Source organism: Phoca vitulina, unplaced genomic scaffold (assembly GCF_004348235.1).
Source record: "Phoca vitulina isolate PV1807 unplaced genomic scaffold, GSC_HSeal_1.0 scaffold7, whole genome shotgun sequence".
NCBI lineage: Eukaryota > Metazoa > Chordata > Mammalia > Carnivora > Phocidae > Phoca > Phoca vitulina.
The window spans coordinates 40,879,502-40,894,106 of NW_022589710.1; the positions used below are offsets into that span (position 1 = coordinate 40,879,502).

The 14,605-nt window shown below is 52.2% G+C and overlaps 1 protein-coding gene across 3 annotated transcripts in view; it reads left to right on the plus strand.

Moving 5' to 3' along the window:
• SUSD6 (sushi domain containing 6) overlaps window positions 1-14,243 on the plus strand; it is a 93,003-nt gene extending 78,760 nt beyond the window's left edge. For all 3 annotated transcript variants that reach the window (XM_032405415.1, XM_032405413.1, XM_032405416.1), the window contains 4 exons: window positions 2,146-2,343; window positions 3,335-3,473; window positions 7,187-7,614; window positions 9,748-14,243. In XM_032405415.1, the coding sequence (XP_032261306.1) occupies window positions 2,146-2,343; window positions 3,335-3,473; window positions 7,187-7,614; window positions 9,748-9,773 (791 nt within the window). In that variant the 3' untranslated portion in view covers window positions 9,774-14,243. The remainder of the gene's footprint in view (window positions 1-2,145; window positions 2,344-3,334; window positions 3,474-7,186; window positions 7,615-9,747) is intronic.
• The last annotated feature ends 362 nt before the right edge of the window (window positions 14,244-14,605 follow it).

Below are 14,605 nucleotides of genomic sequence, written 5' to 3' on the forward strand. Positions count from 1 at the left end.
GGGAAGCCTGCTTCTCTCTCTTCCACTTACCCTGCTTGTGTTCTCTCTCTGGCTGTCTCTCCCTGTCAAATAAATAAATAAAATCTTTAAAAAAAAAAAAAAAAGAATCAGCAGCTCTTCCTCTGAGACCATCTTTCTCAGCACACTGGACCTGTGAGTGGGTCCTGCCTGCTTTCTGGAGCTGCCCTGGAGTGCTCAGCGTTATGCCTCGGAAATGCCCCAGTTAGACACAGTCCTAGGAGAGCTGGGGGATCTGTGGCAGGCTTGTTGCCCTGAACAAAAGAAGGAAAGCGTAAAGAGCAAAGCCGTTTGTAGAGGTTTCTTCGGAAATCCAGCTGGCCAACTCTTTGAACTAGTTGGCCAAAGTTGCAGGAGGCACCAGAAAGGAGTGTGGTGGGTCTGTCCCCTCCTGTTCAAGACTTTGGGGAAGGTGGGTGGCGTGGGAAGAATCTGGAGAAGGCATGTCCCTAGAGGGGACTGGGGGGCTTATTTGGGCTCATCTGTTAGTCTCAGAGAAGTTGCCCAGACCTCCCCTGTGGATCCCTAGGGCACCCACCCTGGCATTATCTTCTAATAAATCTTTGCAATTGAGTCTTTTCTCCCCACCTCAGCAATAAGCAGCTTGTAGGCAGGGAGCCGTCATCTCTTTTTTGACGTGACCCCCTCCCCTCCCCCGCCACCTGGCTAGCTGGCAGCTTGCTTACTAGCAGTTTGCAGGTTGAAGGGCAGTGGTATTTGGTGAGAGACTGTAAGGGCATCTGTGTGCGAGGGAGTGGTGGGCAGGCCAGTGAACAGGAGAGGGCACAGTCAGACTCCAGGTCTATTAGAAGAAGTGAAAAAAAAAAAAAAAAAAAACCCGCAACGGTTCTTATTTTCATACTGATGTTCTTGTGATAGTCAGGATAGGGGCAGGGTATCTGTCAGCAAAATCAGATGTCCTTTGGAGACTTTTATCTTTCTTGTATTAGTATGGCTTTTGGAAAGTTGAAGTTCATGGTACCTGGCCATCCTGCCAGCGTGTCTTCTCCCCCAGCCCAGCCTTCCAAACAGCACTTCCTTTCGTGCCCCTGCTGTGTCCCTCCTCTTATGGCTAGGCGCACCCCACAGTCCATTCTGCAGTGTCTGTCCAGGAGTGGAAGGGCAGGCCATGGCGTCAGAATCCCCCTTCTCCTCGAGCTGCTCAGACCTTGCCGCTCATCTGATTTATTACTACAATTTATCAATACCAGGGTTCCCATCACAGTTGGGCTTCGTTTGCTATCCCCCTGACTGACCTGTTTGAAAGGGAGGTAACCTTGACATTCACACTTCTTAAAGGCCCGCTCAGCTCATGGGGTAGAAGCAGTGTCTGCAGGTGGAAGAGCACAGATCTTAGAATCAGAAGAGTCGACCAGGGAGGTCTGCCCTTTACGCTGCCTTACGCTTGGCTACAAGTCATTGAACTTCTGTGGGCCAGTGTCCTCATCGACAAAGGGGAGTCATGATACCTATCTCCTGGAGCTGTCAGCGTAAATAAGATAGGAGGTGAAGGTGCTTTTAAAGCTAAACAGTCCTACCTGAACAAAAAATGCAGGCTTTCCTATGGGATAGAGACAAGCGCTGGCAATGACCATTCCACTCAGGAGGTAGGGGCTGGAGAGGGGGCCTGGGAATCCATCAGAAATCCCCTGCCAGGCCATGAAGGCACATTTTCATCACACAGTGGAGTCCTTGCTGGTATTGATGTTGGAAACGGGGCTAATGTGTCTCCTGCCCAGGCTGACAGTATTTTTACCACCTTTCACTCTGATTCATTGTGTGTCTCGGTAGGTTTTATCAAAACCGTATTATGTGCTAGATCTCTGTGAGTTCACAACTTTGTCAGAGTCTGTCACTCCCTTATGGATTCAGTCCTCTCAAGGCACATGCCGAGGGAGAGGGGCAGTGTTGCAAGCAGCCAGACTTTCCCTGTGGCTAGCGTGCTTCCCTCTGTCATTGGCAACCTGAATTTCCAGAGTTTGGCCAACAGCCTTTCGAAGGGAATGGCTCTTGCTTCCTCCTGTGTTGCCCCTTGAGGCCTGCAGAACTATCTTGCTCAGCGTCACGGACAGGATTCCCACTGGAAAACCCCAGCACTGTAGCTCTGTTAACTGTCTGTCTTTGCAGTGTGCTCCCTGCCCCCGGAGCCAGAGAATGGCGGCTACATCTGCCACCCCCGGCCTTGCAGAGACCCCCTGAACGCGGGCAGCGTCATTGAGTACCTGTGTGCCGAAGGCTACATGTTGAAGGGCGATTACAAGTACCTGACCTGTAAGAATGGAGAGTGGAAGCCAGCCATGGAGATCAGCTGTCGTCTCAACGAGGGTCAGTCTGACAGATGGGAAAGGGGGTGCTGCTGGGGTTCTGCTTCCTTTCACCACGGGCAGTGGTGCCCACTTCCTCCAGAGCACCTGTGCCGTGGGGCAGGATAGTTCCTTTGATGCCCGGTGGCCTCCCTTCCTTTGGGATTTCAGGTCTTTGTGCAAGACATCTGGGGTTGCTGGTGCGTGTCCCACTGCAATTCAGCTGGGCCACCAAGGGGCTCGGTAGCTTCACTGAGGCATCTGTTCTGCTATGTGAAGTCCCTTTGATGCTCAGCATCTCCTGTTTGCCCAGCCAAGTGCTGGTGACCTTTGACCATGTTCTGCTAATACCTTCTGGAGTATCTCTTTTATATTATTTTTCTTTGAATGGAAATGGACTATTTTGTTATAGAGCTGCAGTCCAGCTGGACAGAAGACCTCACCCTCACCCCCTCCTGCCTCCTCCTGTTGTGCATGACAGGAAAATCCAACTGCCTGCAGGAAAGCGTGTGTCATATAGCCGTCTTTGTGCTTCACACTCAGGCTCCAAGACCATGACAACCCAGGGAAGGCTGGGGACCGGCCTGAGATTTACAACTGAAGTTACAGGATCTTAGAACAGTATTACAGCCTGGTTCTTACCAGTTTCCCTGCCACGTGGGGGAAACATGGGCGGGACCTCGGATGGTGGAATGCCGTGGCCATGGAAGTGGCCGATGTCCACCAGCCTGCTGCTGAGGGCAGCGTCAGAAGGGGTTCATACAGGTCAGATCTCTAGGGGTTGGTGAGGTTAGGAGTGAGATGGCCCTCACAGGGCTGAAGTGAATTTTAGATTTTGGAACAGGATAGGGAAACGGCCCCTTCCCTTGTATGTAAACCCTGCTCCACACGTCGACTTCTAAAGTGGCCCCAGCCGTGGCACTGGGCAAGGAACCTTGGACGAGATCAGCCGTGGGGCTCACGTGTTCCGGGTCTGGGTATGACACACTTCTGACAATGGTTTATTTCTGTAGACAAAGATGCCCACACGTCCCTCGGGGTCCCCACGCTGTCCATAGTGGCTTCCACTGCCAGCTCCGTGGCACTCATTCTCCTCCTTGTGGTGCTGTTTGTGCTGCTGCAGCCCAAGCTGAAGTCGTTCCATCACAGCAGGTGAGCCCGTGGGGGGGGCGGCGGGGGCGCTGTGGGGGCTGGCCTCTGATGGCACAGGGGTTGCGGGTGAGCCCGGCAGCCTCTTCTGCTGTGTGTGCCCAGGGGAAACGGGCTGGGGGGCGGGGGGGGGCTTCCTGTGCGTTCACTCCTGGATATGCCTGGCCCTGTGCTTATCACTTTGCACACATTAGCTTAATCCTCACAGGAGCATTGCAGATAAGGAAGCTGAGGCTCAGAGAGGTTAAGTCAAGGTCATCCCTCTAGATGATGACCGCCTGGAGATTTAAACCTAAATATATCCAACCCCCGAGCCATGTCATTTGCCCTACATTGGTGGTTCTCTAAGTGTGGTTCCAACGACGTCCGCATCACCTGGGGGCTTGTTAGGAATGAGAATTTTCAGGCCCCACCCCAGACCAACTGAATGAGAAACTCTGGGGCTGAGGCCTAGTGACTTAGTTTCTTAAGTCCTCCAGGTGACTCTGATGCAGGTTCATGTTTGCAAGCCACTGCCCTGTCCCTCTAGTTCCCAGTCCTGCTGCACAAAGAGGCATCTGCTGGGAGTTAAACACAAATACCAACACCTGGGCCTCTATCCCCAGACATTCTGATTAATTTGTTTTGGAGTTCGAGCCTGGCATTAGGGTTTTTTAAAAAACTTCCCCAGTGTCCTAACGTGGGGCTAGGATTGGCAGCCACTGCTCTATACCGCACTAGAAACAGAGGAAGTAGGGGTTTTGCCTGCCTTTGTCACTTTCCTTCTTCCAGTTGAATGCATTAGCCACAAGTCATCCCAGACTGGGTAGATGAGGTGGGGGGTGGGGGAGAGCAGATGGTTGGGGGCTGGCCCTGCGTGTATCCCTTAGGAGGGACTCCACTCCAGGGCTGTCCCGCCTCTGTGGTTGCTTGGCTTGGCCTGGCGGCCCCTCTTTCTCCTGAGAATGGTTTGTGTGCACTCACAGCCCTTCATCAGTCACTGTTGCCATCCACAGGCGCGGAGGAACAAACAAAACTGTGTTAAATAAAATGCTTCCTGGTCTGGAATTTACAGACGACGCCCAGGCTAAGTTGAATTCTGATGTACTAGGTGTGATTTTTCTGTCTCCTTTTTATTTTTTGTTTGGGGGAGCAGGTTGCAGCTATTTTTTTTTGAAGGTTGTTAAACAATTAGTAGAATAAAGAGGATCTGGAGGGGACTGTTTACTTAAAGAATCGGCTATTTCCACATAAAGTCAAGTTGATCTACTTGTCATTTCATCCAAATTAGGGAGTATTTTTCTCTTGTAGTTACCTGGTAAGTGTGTTAAAAGTGATGGGCTGATTTTTCCTGATTTGAGTGGAAGAACGATTTGGTTTTTAATATGGGCTCTGTTTAAATTTTGTACTGTGCGCACATACTACGTTTTAAACAAACAAAAAGCGTTTTGAATAACAGAAGTTAAACACATACCAGAATGCACACTGCTTTCTCTGCTCCCTTGCTGTCAGTTTCCCTTCCTTCCAGAAACCTCCATGCATTTCTTTTTTTTTTTTTAAAGATTTTATTTATTCATGAGAGACAGGGAGAGAGAGAGAGAGAGAGAGGCAGAGGCAGAGGGAGAAGCAGGCTCCCCACTGAGCAAGGAACCCGATGTGGGGCTCGATCCTAGGACCCTGGGATCATGACCTGAGCCGAAAGCAGACGCTTAACCATCTGAGCCAGCCAGGCGCCCTCTCCATGCTTTTCTGAGTACCACTTCTGTCATCCTCATTGTCTGTGCCATTTGAATTGGGCGGCACAGATTTTATCTGCAGCTACAGGTGAGGAACTTGAGAGCTAGTAACAGCAGTCCAGTCCTCGGCGTTCTGTGTCTCACGTGATGCACCAAGGAGGACACACAGCACAGATGACAAAGTGTTCCGGGCAAACACTGACTTGGGACCTTAATCCCAAGGAAACAATTTAGTCCAGGTTGTGGGATGTTCTAGGAGACGACCAGCCTGGACTCTACAAAAAATGTCAGTGTCGTAAAGGAAACTCTATAGTGGACTGTCCTAGGGGAAAGGAGATGAAATAGGACTAACTGCAATGCATGATCCATAATTGGATCCTCAAGGGAAACAGACAAGACAACAGCTGAAACAGATCTCTTTTGGGGTAGTTGGGAAAATTTGTATTACGGTCTTACACCATGGTTCAATTTCAGGGATGTAATGATGTTGCAGTTATATAGGAGGGGAGGTTCTTGGGAGGACTGTGCCAAATAATGTTTTATGTAGCAAAAAGATAACTTGCTTTCAAAATGATTCAGGAAAAAAGTGTGTGTGTGTGTATCAAAAAGTGATCTCAAAAAAGGTGCTTGCATGAATAAATCTCACACGCATAAAGTTGAATAAAAGAAGCCAGATACATGTACACATACACACACGCATACATTCATTGTATATCCCATTCATATCAAGATCAAAAATATGCAAAACTCAATTGTGGTGTTGAAGGGTTCATGTTTAGGCAGTAAAACTATTGAAATAGAAAGCAAAGGAATGATTTTCTTTTCTTATTTTTTTTTTTTAAAGATTTTACTTATTTGACAGAAAGAGAGACAGCGAGAGAGGGAACACAAGCAGGGGGAGTGGCAGAGGGAGAAGCAGGCTTCCCACCAAACGGGGAGCCCGATGCGGGGCTCGATACCAGGACCCTGAGCCGAAGGCAGACTCTTAACGACTGAGCCACCCAGGTGCCCCAGGAATGATTTTCATGAAAGTTAGGATAGTGGTTACTTTGGCTATGAGGAGGTAGGAGATCATAGCGACAGGAACAAGGGTGTCTGGGGATGCCGGCAGCATTCTCTGTCTTGACCTCAGTAGGTGTTATACCCCAGTTACCTTTGGGATAAAACAAGCTGTACATTTTTCTATTTTTGTGTGTTGTTTGTGTTATAATTTTTTTTTTTAAAGATTTTATTTATTTATCTGACAGAGAGAGAGAGAGAACAAGTAGGCAGAGAGACAGGCAAAAGGAGAGGGAGAAGCAGGCTCCCCGCCGAGCAGGGAGCCCGATGTGGGGCTCGATCCCAGGACCCTGGGATCATGACCTGAGCCGAAGTCAGCCACTTAACCGGCTGAGCCACCCAGGCGCCCCTACATATAATTTTTTAAGTTAAAAAAAAGCTAAGTCAAAAGAACAAAATTCCTTAGATTTCAACTCCAGTGTCTCATTTCAAGACCACAGTGCTGCTTCTCCCTCCTTTTTTTTAAAACCGCTTTATGGAGATTTAATTCACATACCATAGAGTGTATCCACTAAAGTATTCAGACAGTATATTCACAGACATATGCAAGCATTATGCTCTTACTTCCTACCTGTGCTGAACGATGGCATTATTTTTAGGTCTCTAGGTTCCTAGGTTTTGCACAGGACGAGAGAGGGCTGGGTGCCTGTGTACCCAGAGGGTAAGAACAGAGTCTCTGGAAGCAGACGGAACTGGATTCACATCCCAGCTCCCTCCCTGACCAGCTGTGTGACTGGGCAGGTTACTTGACTTCTCTGAGCCTCATCTGCACTCTTGGTGAATCTGTACCCGATAGGGCTCAGGTGAGGGTTCAGTGGAATAAAGTGCTTAGTGCTGTGCCTGGCACATTGTAAGTGCTCAAAAATGGTCGGTATTGTTGGTGTTATGGTATTTGTGTGTGTATTTTAATTCTTCCTCTGTCTTTTCCTCCTTTGGCTGCAGGCGCGACCAGGGGATATCTGGCGACCAGGTGTCCATCATGGTGGATGGAGTCCAGGTTGCGCTCCCGTCCTATGAGGAAGCTGTGTATGGCAGTTCTGGTCACTGTGTGCCACCTGCTGACCCCAGGGTGCAGATCGTGCTGTCAGAAGGGTCTGGGCCCAGTGGGAGGAACGGGCCAAGGGAGCAGCAGTTGCAGGACCAGGGGGCCTGTTCCTCTGCAGGTGGAGAGGAGGAGGCCCCAGGCCAGTCTGGACTATGTGAAGCCTGGGGCCCTCAGAGTTCAGAAACCGTGATGGTGCATCAGGCAACCACCTCTTCCTGGGTGGCCGGCTCAGGGAACAGCCAAGTGGCATACAAAGAAGCCCCAGATTCGGAGAACAGTGACATACAAAGCCTTTTATCCCTCACATCGGAGGACTACACAGATGGTAGGTGGTCTGCACTGAGCATGAATTATGAGCCTCTTGCCGGCCTTGCGGGGAGTGAGGAAGGACTGCGAGCCTCTCTAATAATTGGGTATTGGGGGGCAAAGGAAGATAATACCTGGGGGATTAGCCTCAAAGTAAGGTCTCACCCTCAGCTCCTGGGGGGTGCTTTGGGCTCTGTATAGGAGACTTTTGACTGTTGTCTGTGAATCTTGATAGTTTGGAGTTTCCAAAACTATTTGTGGCCACAGGGCTGTGCTAAATCAAAGGGAGGACAGCTGGTTGGAGGCGGGAGCGGGGTCTGTTCTCCTGTTATAATTTTTATGTTCCTGAAAGGATAGGAGTGACAAGGAGGTATGGGGTCACATTACAGAGAAAACGAGCCGGTCTCTCTTCCAGGGCATTCAGCAGTTTCATTTGAAACAGGAGTATGGCACTCCTGTGTAGTCGGTTCTCTTGCATTATCTCGGTTAAACCTCACAGTGATCCTGAGAAGTAGGTGTTATTACCATTCCTACTTTACAGATGAGGAAACTGAGGCCAGAACGTATGTCACTTGCCCATTGGTAAGTGGCTGAGCTGGGATTTGAAGCCGGATGGATCTGGCCCTGAAGCCTGTTTATAACCCACAGTGCCATGCTGCCTCGCAGGGGACTTCGGGTTCTCTGTGGCAAGCCAGCCGTAGAAGGAAATTGCCACTTCCTGACCTGTCTGCCTTTTCTGGAGCCTGGAGAGTTGAATATCGGGATTGACCCGGTCACTTTAAACAGTATCTTTACATGAAGCCCCAGTGTGGTTCAGGATGCAGCCTAAACCTAGCTGTTTCCCTTTGGCCAGGGAGGCTCTGCACTGACCAGGCTCCTCGGAAAGCCAGGCGGGATCAGCGTGTGCCCTGGAGTCCTGGACCCAGTTAATGCCTGAGGCTTAGAGTATCTGAGAGCAAAGAAGTTGGACATTCTTGAATGCAGATCACGTTTAGGAGTTTCCTGAAATCAACAGCATGCCTTCTTTTGGTGGGATAGAGAGCTAGGAAGGGGTCGCCACACAGTTGACCCAGATCTAAAGGTGGAAGCCAGTGAGCCCGTGGATGGCCAGCGATACGTATTACGTGTCTGCTCTTACTGACACCTGTCCCAAGTGCACTTCTCGGCCGCCCTTTCCTCAGGAGCCTTGATGGTGCCTGCTCTTTTCCCTTCTTCTCCTTGCTACCTTGCTTTGTTCTGTTTATTGAACAAGCATTTTTGAGAACCCATCTTGCGCCTGGTGCTAGTTAGGTTTCTGGGGGGATAGAAAGTAATTTGAAACCTGCTATCTGCCTGCATGGATGGTCAGTCGTTTGGGAAGATCAGGCCTATATTTGAGAAATAATGGAACCAGGAGTTGTAGGGTCCATGTCAGAGTGAGGGGCACAGAAAAGATACAGTTTCTCCAGCTCGTTGCAGTCTGACTGAGCCGCCTGCACCTGATGGCCCGGTAGGAAGTCAGGACCTCGAGGCATCAGTGTAACCAGGTGGACATAAAAGGAGACCAAGACCCAGAGAGAAGTGAGTTACTTAGTATCACACAGCTGGTGGATGGCCGTAAGGAGGAGGTGGGACCTAAGCAGGGCTCCGCAGCCTTATAACGTGAGATTAAGGATAGAAAGAGAAGCAACTACACCAGCAGAGTCAAGGCAGAGAGGAGGTCCAAAGTAGTGGGACCAGAGGGGATTCGAATACTAGACTGAACATTCAGATTTTATCACAGAGATAGGGGGAGAGATGAACAAGGAAGGCCTGAAGAAAGGGCTGAGGGGTTTAGACTCATTAGAAGTCTAATTTTTTTAAATTAATTTATTGATTTGAGAGAGAGAGAACGTGAGTGGGGGGAGGGGCAGAGGAAGAGGGGGGGAAGAAGCAGACTCCCTGTTGAGCGTGGAATCCCATGTGGGGCTCGATCTCATGACCCTGAGATCATGACCTGAGCTGAAATCAAGAGTCGGACGCTTAACCAAGTGAGCCACCCAGGTGCCCCTGAGTGAGGCATTTTATTTCTTCAGACCAGGGCGTGCACGGGGACCCTGAAGTGGGATCAGGTGTGCTGCAGAGCGAGCCCCAGCAGGGTAACCACTGTGCTTCCTGTCTTCTCTTCCTGCAGATATCCCACTGTTGAAGGAAGCATGAGCGCTGTCACGGGCCTCTCCTCTCTGCAACGGTCCTCTCTGTCCTCCTGCCCTCTCCTGGGGTTTTGAGCGCCCTGTACTCCAGCCACCCTACCCGGATACCTGAGCTGCCACCTGTGTATCTGTGTATCTCTGTATGTCTGAGGGCCTCCAGGCCCGCCTTGCTGGAAACTCGAGGAAGAGTCTCGCCATCTGCCTGCTGGACAGCTGGAGGAACTGGCCTTTTGCCTAGCCTGGCCTTCCCATCTGTGTCGGGGACATATTTGAATGTGCTGGACTGAGCTCTTCCTTTCCCAGGGCCCTCTGGGTCCCCCCCAGCCAGCTCTCTGGCGGCAGACCCCACCAGCCTGCGCGGGCCTGAGAGCCGCTGTGTTTACTTGTGCCTTCCCCCCAGCCCCTCCAGTTCCCCTGTCAGGCGGGCTCGTGGCTGTCCTGCAAGCCTTCGTGGCTGCCCCGCGCGGCCTCTGCCACACAGGGGGCTGGGACTGGGGCTGGGGCTGGCCTCTTACCTCGGAGGGCTGGCACCGCTGCCCTTAGCAGGGCAGATCCAAGGGTGGCTCTGATTAGGGCAAGAATGTGGGTCCCTGGGCCTGCCCTTAGTTGACACCGGTGGCACATTTCTTTGGCTGAGGATGGAGGATGTGGGGAAAACCATGCCAAAGCTGTGCCAGCACCCAGCTGGCCGGCTCCGAGCTGCTGGCTCCTGGCCCTGTTGAGTTCCCAAGAAGCATGGAGAAGATCCTGAGGGAGGGAAGGAAGGTGGCTGATAATGGTTGTCTTCCTGATACGCGAGTCCTCACTTCCACGTCCAGCATTGGCCTTCCCGGCCGTGGTTTTCTCTGTTTCACTGGAGTGTAAGGGGAAGTGGCCTGCTGCCTCCTGGGTTGGATCCTTGGCAACCTCCGCTTGCTTGCTGCCCACAGGGCCCGAGGTGAATCACCGCTGGGACGGGAGAGTTGCTGAGGTGCCGCGGAATGCCCGGGTGGCCGCTGGCATTCGGGGCAGGTTGCCCCTTTCTGGGTTCGTGGTGACGCAAGGGAGCCTGAGAGGCACAGACCGAGTCCCCAGGCAGCTGCAGGCGGCTCCAGCCCCGGTCCTGAGGGTCCTCGTCACCACAGTCACGTGCCTTAGTAACTGCGCCCGGAAGCGTGCTGCTGCTCGCGCACCGCTGCTTTTCCTCCTCGTGTTTTCCCTGCCGCCCTTCCACATGTCACAGTGGACACAGGACTCCCTGCTCCCCCCTGGCACCTGGGCGAGGGGCTGACAGCCCTCGACACCCCACCTCGCTGGTCTGCGGTGGGTGAAAGCTTGCCAAGCAGCCTGGCCCCGGAGCCCTGCCGTCGAAGGGGGTGGGCTCTGCGCTCCCCGATGCTTTTTGGGGGGCTCTCGCTCTGCCACCTGTGGGTGCTGACCAAGGCTGGGGTGGCAGGGCTCAGCCAGGCTCCTGCCATCCTCAATAGATGTGGCATTGAGGAATGCTTATTTCTGTTTTGTTTTTGAAGCACTGGGGCTGGGAGACTTGTCGCTGACCCCGCCGGCACCTCTGCTCCTCCCCAGGCCGCTCTGTTCGGGGTGGTGAGAACAATAAAGAGCCCAGTTTATTTTCAGTACCTGACCTAACAGGGTAGCTCCAGGCGTGGGCGGCCGCCAGGTTAGGGGAATGGCCTCCTCTCGGCCTCCTGCGTTACTGTCTCACGCACTTTACCGCCCGCTTCTTCCCAGCCTCCTGGCACCACTGTAGGCTTCCTTCGCTCAGGGTAAGGGCAGTGCCTGCTGGGCCTGCGGGCAACCCCCTTCTTCCCCCCAGGAGCCGGCTGGTTCCATATGGAGCAGGTTGGCGGAGATGCTGGAACGCAAGCCTCCGAGGGACCTGCAGACGACCGGGGGGCCTGGCCTTGGCCTCCGAAGAGGCCGTTGCCGGAGCCGTGCCTCCAGCAGTCGCTAGCACTGGGCCCATCTGGAGGGTGGGGTCCGTATGGCCCCGAGTTGCCTCTTCATGCACGGAGGGGTGCCCTTGTCTTCCTCCAGAAAAGAAAGCAGGGACAAATGGTGGAGGGATCCAAAGTCTCACTGTTGGGCTTGCAGCCTAGAATATTTTTTAAAATGGAAAATCTTACTCTTTTTTTATACCATTACTCTGGGTTTTCCCCCCTAAGAGACTGCACTATTTGTTTTGGGTTTGTTCAGCCACACAGGTGACTGGCTTAGCCCTTGGAAAAAAAAAAACGAAAAGCCTTTCTTCTGAAGCCTTCTTCCACCTCGCCTGCCATTAACACCATCCTGGGGATCACAAGCCCAGACTTGCCTACCTGGTAGGAAAGAAAGTCTGGATAAGTGGGAACCTAGTGCACACACACTCCCTTACCCCCTCTCTCCCCTCCCCTGCGTCATTGGCTTTGCTGAGGCCCCCCTCCCACGTCCCTGTCCTGGGAGCCCCTGGGCCTCCCATTCACCTTGCACTTCTCTGGAGCAGTTTCTTAGCCATCAGCCAGGTGCTGCTGTTTCTAGGGCTTCTGGGCTTTGTCCCTGTTAAGGGATTAGGGACTCCACAGCTGCCTTGCGGTGGAGCCCGGCGGGAGACAAGGGCCGTGGCAGGGAGCAGGTCATTAGGCGGGAGGCTGCCAAAGGAGCCTAGAGCAGGTGGGAGAAACGCCCAGGGCCTGGCTTTCCAAGGCTCACCTCTAGGGGAGTCCAGCAGAGGGCTTGTCCAGGAGAATGGCCCGAACCAAAGGACTAAAAGTGTCTTTTTGCACACATGAGCTGACTCAGTGCAGGTTTTATATTCTGGTGACTTGCAGTCACATGCCAGCGACTTTCAAGGGCCAGTATGTGGTGAAAATCGCTAAAGATTTCTGTCCCTTCCAATGCCTTAGTTTAGCAGATAGGCTCTCTGTTTTGCTATTTCTGAATTTTGTGTGCTGTGTTCCTGTTTCACTGGTGTGAACTGTGAAATGGGCTGAATCCTAGCCACTTTGCAAGTTCTTTTGGCTTTACAAGGCATTTCAATGTGCATTCTACTAACTCCATTTGCAAACAGAACTTAAGCTCATGTTGTCTTCCCCATTCATCCCTTCCCCCCCCTGCTTTCCCCTCCCCCCCCCCCCCCCCCCCAGCTTTCAAGTTCTTTGGAGAAGCCTGATGGCAAGACAGACAAAGGTAGACTTTTCCTGCTGCTTTAGTGCTGGCACAGGGATCCCCAGGCGCTCGGCCCCTCCCCTCCCGGTTCTGCCTGAGCTCTCAAACCACCTGCTTGCCACACAGCAGTGTCTCTTCCGTTCGCAGGGAACACCGTCATAGAAAATGGGATATGCTGCAAACACTTCTACATCCTTGCCTTTCTTTCCTCCTTAAAAGAGAATAAAGGACCCAGAAGGGAAGTGGTACACAGGCTTTATAGTGTAATTCCGGATGTGCTTGCTGAGGACAGTGATGCTGGGGGCTTGTCTCGGGGGGTGCTGCTTGGGGCCCTGGCTCTCAGTAGAGGGCCAGTCGCTCCCGGTGCCCGGGGAGGGGCTGAAAGAGATTTTGCTTGGCAGAAGCATGGACCGAGTGGTAGAGTAGCTGGTTCCCTGGACAGGGAAAGGCAGCAGGCTCAGCTTTGCTGGGAAGCAGCTCCTCTTAATCTCCAGTTGAAAACCTAATAGAATTTTGAATGAAAACCCCCAGGTTGAGCCCTCTGTCGGGCAGCAGAGCTAACTGGAGGGCATGTAGGGGCCAAGCACTCAGATTGCCAAGCAGGAGGGGAGATGGACTCGGGTTGCATGGCAGCCCACCACACCCTGCCCTGGCTTCTTATCACACCACTATGGAATCCTTTGCAGAATGGTACTCCTATATAATGGTTTCAAACGACACATGCATCATTGACTCTGTGCAGGATGTCACTCAATCAGTTTGGGTTTGCTTTATTTTATATATATATTTTTTGGTATCCTGTACATTGCAGTGGGTGTGAAGATAGTATTTTAATATTTGTACAAAGTTTAATTTAATTTTAATTGTTCTATGTATATAACTGCATTTCTAAATAATAATTAAAAAAAGGTTCTTATGAAGGCAGTTGTGAGAGATGTGATCCTTCCAGAAAGTTTTTGTAGAAACCCGAGAGCGAGAAGAGTGCATGTGGTGGGAGCTCCTGATGGGATGAAGCGCCAGCTCCCGGGCGGGGTGTCTAGCAGGAGCAGACGGGACAGGGAGTGTGCCATTCAGGGAAGAGAGAGCACAGGCCTTGGTGGAAATAGATTCATGTCTCTGCAGAGGTCCTCAGTATGTCAGCCACTGTGCTGCGCTGGGACTCCGAGGAATCTCTCCCGTGCCGGGAAGGCGGACAGTTCCAACAGCATGCCTCGATGATCAGGGAAGCTATGCCGGGGGACAGTCAGCAAACATCCTTTAGATGGATGGCAAGTAAGCTGAAATGCCAAGGGCCCGCACAGCCAGGCTAAGGAGCGGGACACCACACATGTGCCGAAAGCAGGTGCAGCGGGGAGAGAAAGAGGAGTGGGTCTCAGGGCTGAGGCGGGGGGAGAGCGGCAGAGGCCGGGTGGCACTGGCCCTCCCCGGGCCCTCCGAGTGAGGAGTGGGGAGGTTTGACTTCGACTTCATCTTCGCGGCTCAAAGTGCTTTGAGCAACAATGATTTAGTGAGCTCCCCTTTTCTGGGGGGAAGCTCTCCCCATCTTTTAAGAGGGATGTTCAGGGCGACAAAACACTACCGGAGAGCACGTAAGAAGTTGTCGGTCTTGGGAGGAAGGCAGTGTGAGCAGCTAGCAACCCCCTCTCTGAGCTGGGGAGATGGAAGGCACGGTCTGGGGATGGAAAATGACGGAGTTCT